We start from the raw sequence: 5,747 nt of genomic DNA on the forward strand, positions 1-5,747 counted from the left end.
TCATCCCCGCCCCCCCAGCCTTTGGCTGAATCAGTCCTCTCTCTCTCCCAGGCCACATCCCACAGCCTAGCCCACCCAAAGCTTTCCTCTCGCAAATTGCCCCCTCACATGGGAAGAGCTCGGAGGGACGAAGGAAAGGTGTTGCCTCTGCCTCACCTGGGGATCCCACTCTCTTCCTGCTCCCAGATGGTAGAGCGGGACCTCTCTCCTGGGGCAGGATTGTGGGAATACCGTGGTGGTACAGAGAAAAGGTTTTCAGCAGCTGCCCCAGGTGCTGAAGGAGCAAGAGTAGCTGATGCATGTGACCATGGTGCCGCCTTCTGGCCAGAGGCCAAACTGCACCCTGTATCAGGGCAGCTGAAGCTGGGGCCCCAACTCCACAGAGATGATCTGGCCACAGGCCTGGGCTGGAAGAGCGCCTCTCTGAATGAGTGTGATCCTTCTGGAAGGCTGGCTCAAATGCTCCTGCTCAGGACATCCCCGGCAGCCAACATGCTGCTCTCCCCACGAGGCCATTCCTATCACCCGAGTAAGCCCGGCCCCCAGCACAGGCTCTCCTCCACGAAAGCGGGACCTTGTCTGGTAGACCCAGCACCTGGCACAGAGCAGAGGCCCCATCACTATTTGATGGACGAAACAAGAACGAGTCGGTGTCGCGGGGTACAATGTGAACAATTGAAAAGGGGGGAAAGGAGAGCCAGCAAAGGGATGCTGGGGAAGATATCCGAGGCGGAGGGACAGGAAATGACAAGGCCCCAAGTTGGGAGGCGGGGCTAAGGGGAGGCAAGACAGGTCATTGGAAGTGAGGAGGTCAAGTTGTTGAGACCGGGCCATGGCACTAGCTGTCTGCGGTCCCCTGGATTCTGTGGTCCCAAAGCCTGGAGCAAAGGATGGCCCAGCAGTTGTCATGGAAACAGGGAAAGCTGCCCACCTCCATCCAGACTTGCCCCGGGATCAGGAGCCTGTGGAGGGGTGTGCAAGGGGCGATGTGGCTCAAGGAAGAGGGCGGGAGGATGCTGGGAGAGGAAGAAGGCCACAGAGGGGCGTGTAGGCCTGGGAACCAGTGGGCGGACGCACCCACTCCCAGCTATCCGGAGGTGTACTGTGCACTGGCTGCTCTCCTCAGCGGAAGCCAAGCCCCCTGGCTCCAATGCCAAACTCTGATCCAGCCCCCGTGCTGAGACCCAGGCCAGCCCTGCCTTGGGTCTGACTGCCTCCCTTCAGGTCCCAAAGGTCAACAAAGAGAAGGTTCCTCATCACCCTCCACGATCAGAGCTGGCAGGGAGCAGAGGGGGCAGGGGTCACAGGAAGGAGGGAGGAGTGACCAGCTCACACAAAACTCTGAGGGTGCTCTCTGTGCTCCGGTTAGGGCTGAGGACTGGCCCTAGGGATTGGCCCCTGATGGACACAGAAGAAAGGCCTAGCAAGGCCAGGAGAGGTTTGCACCCCTCAAAAATGGAGGTGCGAGTGGCAGGAGCTGTACGGACCAGAAGACAGACCACTGCTCCTCACGACAGTAGCCATAACCAACCCGGCCTGTGTTCCCCCTGGCATGGAGCGCACAGGTTCCAAAGCCGCAGCACAGCAGAGCTGCTGGCGCCCCAGTGGCGCCCTCTCCTGGACAAGGGGCTCCGCCTCCACCCTCTGACCTTAGCCTTCTACATAGGAAGTTGCACACTGGAAACTCTCCGTCAGGTCACAGGCGAGGGAAAGGAAGTAGGGAAGATGTTGGAGGAGACAGCCCGGACTTTAGTCACCCTCCAGGCTACAGGCCTCCACTGGCTTGTGAGCCCTTCCCCACCTGACCTTGCACAGCGGGGGCACTGCATCCCATCCCTGGGGGCCCGGCCTCTGCCGGCCCCCTCTGCTGGCAGCCCAACAGAAAGCCAGAGCCACGCACAGGCCAGGCTCTAAGGTGGCAGAGCTGGCAGCCTCTTGCGGGCACTTTGGGGGTGGAGCAAGGACAGGAAGTTCTTGGACAATCAGGAACTTGTCTGCCATGATCGGAGTGACCAGCAGTTTGGGTGGCAGTGGACAAGGTCAAAGAATGGGGTCCCATGGGCAGTGGCTGTGCCTCCTTGGTTTCCTTCCCACAGGTGACACCCATCCCCTCCACGCTCATACCCCATCCCTGTCCCTTAGCCCTCCCTCCGGCTCACCACTGGCCCATTGCTCTGTCTGTCTTTATTGATTTGGGGGAAACCGGGGGCAGGGGGCTGGAGGGCCACGACACAAGCGGAACCACCCACAGTCAGCGAAGCGCAGAACAGCGTGCAAGGACAGCCTCAGGAGCCTCTTCAGCTTCTAGAGTGGCTGTGGCAGCGACAGGGAAAGGGAACCCTTGTGGACATGCCCCGCCAACCCCTGGGTGAGGGCGGAGCCTGGAGGGTGCCCCACCCCCACCCCAGTGCCATGCGCCCAGCAGAGGCCAGCCCCAGGGTACAGGGTACAGGGCATGGGGACGGGGGACTGAAAGGGTCCATGGGAAGGGAATCTGTGGGTCAGTGCTCTCGGCCTCAGCATCTGCCGGGGGTGGAGGAGGAGAGAGAAGTGTACAGGGAAGGAGGAGAGTCAGGAGGCACCCAGGCCTGCCCTCTGCCCCTGCTCCCGGTCAAGGCTCTCAGCAGCAGGGCCCACTGGGCCCTGTCACTGGGCCCCTCTCAGATCCTTACGGTCGCCGCAGTGACCAGCTCCTGCTGGCCCCTCTCTCGTAAGCTCCTCCCAGAACCCTGGCTCCTCCCTTTCATCTGTGCTGTCTGTCCTCAGCCCTCTGCTCTATGGGGTCTACCCCACTTAGCTCTTGGCCACATATGGCTCACCACCCTCTAAGCTCACCAAGGAGCCACCTCTCAGGGGGTACAGGGCCCACCTCCACGCACCTGGGCATCACCACTTGGGGGGCTGGCCAGCCCCGAGGCCCGGGTGGCTGTGGCGGACCATCTTCCGCTCTGAGGCTTCCTCACCCTCTGAGCTCTGCCCCAGCTTTCGGATGTGGTGCAGGAAGGAGGTAGCATTGAACGCTCGCTGCAGGGAGAGAAGGGTGTCAGGCCAGGCCCTGGCCCTGGCCCCAAGACTTCGAGAACCACACAGACCACTGGCGGCCCAGACCATGCCCATGGCCCTGAGGCTGAGGGACGGGGCAGGCGTGGGAGGGGTTCAGGATCGAGCTGAACGGGTCCACGGGTCCTGCCCCACACTGACCTTCCAGTGGGTCCGAGCAAAATTCTTCTGGATCTGCTCACTGACTGAACCCAGGATGTCCCTGTCAAAGGCTGCATCCCCAGAGATCCTAGGGGGAGGCCGAGGGTCAGTGGGGTCAGGGGGGGGGTCTTTGAGGGTGTGGTCCCTCCTCCTAGTCCCAGGACAGCTCGACAGGGGTCCCACTCACCAAAGATGCTGTAAGGCCTGCTGGCACGTGAACCTCTTCTGGGGGTCTCGCTCCAGAAGGTGTCGGATAAAGTCTTTGGCTGGAACAGGGAGGCCAGGTCAGCCCAAGCCATCCTCACCCCCTGGTCACTCCCTCCTCCCTTCCCTGAGCTCGGGGCCAGCCTCAAGTTCACCTGATTCTGAGATGTCATCCCAAAAGGGAGAGTCAAACTCGTAGCTGGCCCTCAGGATCTGGCTGAAGAGTTCGGGGTCGCTCTCGTCGTAGAATGGGGGGTACCCACACAGCCTGGCACCCACAGATGAATCATCCAGCTGTCCAACCCTCCCCAACCCAGCAGGGGGCAGGCAGGCAGAAGAAGAGCCTTCCCAGTGGTCACTCACAGGATGTAGGAGATGACACCCAGGGCCCACACATCTACAGCCTTCCCGTAGGGTTTCTGCTCCAAGAGCTCCGGGGCTGGGGGCCAGAGACAGACAGACGCACACCCGCGCACGCGCACACCAGCCTTCAGTGCTGCCTGGCTCAGCCTAGCCAACCCCAGGAATGGCCCACCGCCTGCCCTGCCCCTGGCGCCTCAACTCCTGCAGGGTCCCCCAGCCCCCTGGCCTCCAGCAAGCCTCGGGGCACCCCCTTCACTTACCCACATATCCTGGGGTCCCACAAGCGGTGCCCAGCATGTTGCCAGCTTGGATTTTGGAGAGGCCGAAGTCAGAGACCATGATCTTGGAGTCTTCGAACGGCGTGGCATACAGGAGATTTTCAGGCTATGACACAGGAGCAGCCAGAGAAAGCACCAGGTCAGCCCCGGCGTGTCTCCCTAGGCTAGGACAGGGCAGACTGCAGGGGCTGTGGCCCCTCAAGTCCCCCAGACCTCTGGTGCACAGGGAGGCTGGGTAAGGCCCCAGCAGGCGGGCAGGAGGACAGGCACCTTGAGGTCTCGGTGCACGATGCCCAAGCTATGCAGGTAGGAGACAGCACCAAGGACCTGGCCCACCAGGTGGCTGGCATCCTTCTCTGTGTAGGAGCCACGTTCCATGATGCGGTCAAACAGCTCTCCTCCCGTCACCCTGAGGGAAGACGGGGCTCAGTCGATCCAGGCCCCTTGGCCCTCACTCACTGCCCAGCCCCCAGCCTGTCCCTGCCCTCCTCACAGCTCCATGGCCAGGTAGAGATGGGAAGGGCTCTCATGGACGTCCTCCAGAGCCACGATGTTGGGGTGGCTGACCCTGCACGGCAAGAAAAAGCCCTTATGGGCCGCTGCAGCCCCCTCCGTGCCTCAGCGCTTCCTCCTACCTCTGCCCCCTTTCCTACCACAGGCCACCCCTGCCCAATCCAGCAAGGCAGAGCCCCAGTCCAGGCCTTCCTGGGGACACAGGGGAGGCAGGGGGCTCCACCCCAGGACACTGCCCTGAAGGCCTCGAGTGCTAGCAGCCTGGCCAGAGCACAGGCAAATACCTGCGGAGCACTGCAATCTCATTCTCCACCAGGGCCTCCTTGCCTCGAAGGGCCTTCTTGGGGATACACTTGAGGGCAACGAGGTGTGAGGAGCCCCGCTCCTGGGCCAGCACCACCTCAGAGAAGGCGCCCCTGCCAGAAAGATGGGGGAGGCGGGAAGGGAGGGGGAAAGGTGAAGAGGGAGAGGAGGAGAGGGGCAGGGGAGGGAGAGCAGAGGTGGAGAGAGGGAAGGGCCCCACTCACTGAAGCGGATGGGGAGGCCCTGTCCATCCCATGCCACTCATCTGCCCACACACGCGCATTCACCGACACACACGCACACACGCACACACGCATCATGCTCACTGACACACATTCAGTAGCACACTCACGCACACTCACGAGCCCAGCTTCTCCCGGATCTCATAGACGCTGCTGATGTCTTCCGTCTGTTTCTTGAGCAGCAGCATGTCTGAGGAGCAAGGAAGAGGTGCAGGGAGGCCCCCCTGGGCGAGGGGCAGCCCCGTCTCCCACCCCAAGCCCGGCAGTGCCTCGGCCACCCTCAGCGACAGCCCCGCTCCGGAACGCGGGTCCCCTATGATCCCATGCACCCTCCCTCAGCCCAGGTCCATCTCGCCCATCCCCCACCGCCCAGGTCGGCACTCCCAGGTGGACACCACCCACCGAGGCCACCGCACACACTGCTCCCCCTCCCAGATACACAGCCGCGATCCAGCAACCCCCCACCCCGGCACCCCGACGTCGATCAGCGCCCAGACTCCACTCTGTGCCGCCACATAACCGAGTCAGCCGCAATCAGCCGCCTTCCAGAAGGCTCCGTGCGCCCCCCGCCCCGACCCCTCCGGACCCACCCCCATGCACAGCGCTCACAGGGCCCCCCTCCGCCCCCAGGCCCAGACTGGCC

At 62.8% G+C, this 5,747-nt stretch overlaps 1 protein-coding gene across 1 annotated transcript; it reads right to left on the reverse strand.

The window, feature by feature from the left end:
• Positions 1-2,878: 2,878 nt before the first annotated feature.
• On the reverse strand, positions 2,879-5,533 carry PNCK (pregnancy up-regulated nonubiquitous CaM kinase). The gene is made up of 11 exons (XM_006915275.1): positions 5,486-5,533; positions 5,225-5,294; positions 4,844-4,975; positions 4,540-4,614; positions 4,317-4,455; positions 4,029-4,152; positions 3,769-3,844; positions 3,561-3,673; positions 3,389-3,467; positions 3,202-3,289; positions 2,879-3,024 (listed from the first exon to the last, which is right to left on the reverse strand). The coding sequence occupies exons 2-11, from the start codon at positions 5,290-5,292 to the stop codon at positions 2,887-2,889; spliced, it is 1,032 nt and encodes a 343-aa protein (XP_006915337.1). The 5' UTR covers positions 5,293-5,294; positions 5,486-5,533; the 3' UTR covers positions 2,879-2,886.
• Positions 5,534-5,747: the final 214 nt, after the last annotated feature.

The sequence above is a fragment of the Pteropus alecto genome, unplaced genomic scaffold (assembly GCF_000325575.1).
Source record: "Pteropus alecto unplaced genomic scaffold, ASM32557v1 scaffold396, whole genome shotgun sequence".
Classification (NCBI taxonomy): domain Eukaryota; kingdom Metazoa; phylum Chordata; class Mammalia; order Chiroptera; family Pteropodidae; genus Pteropus; species Pteropus alecto.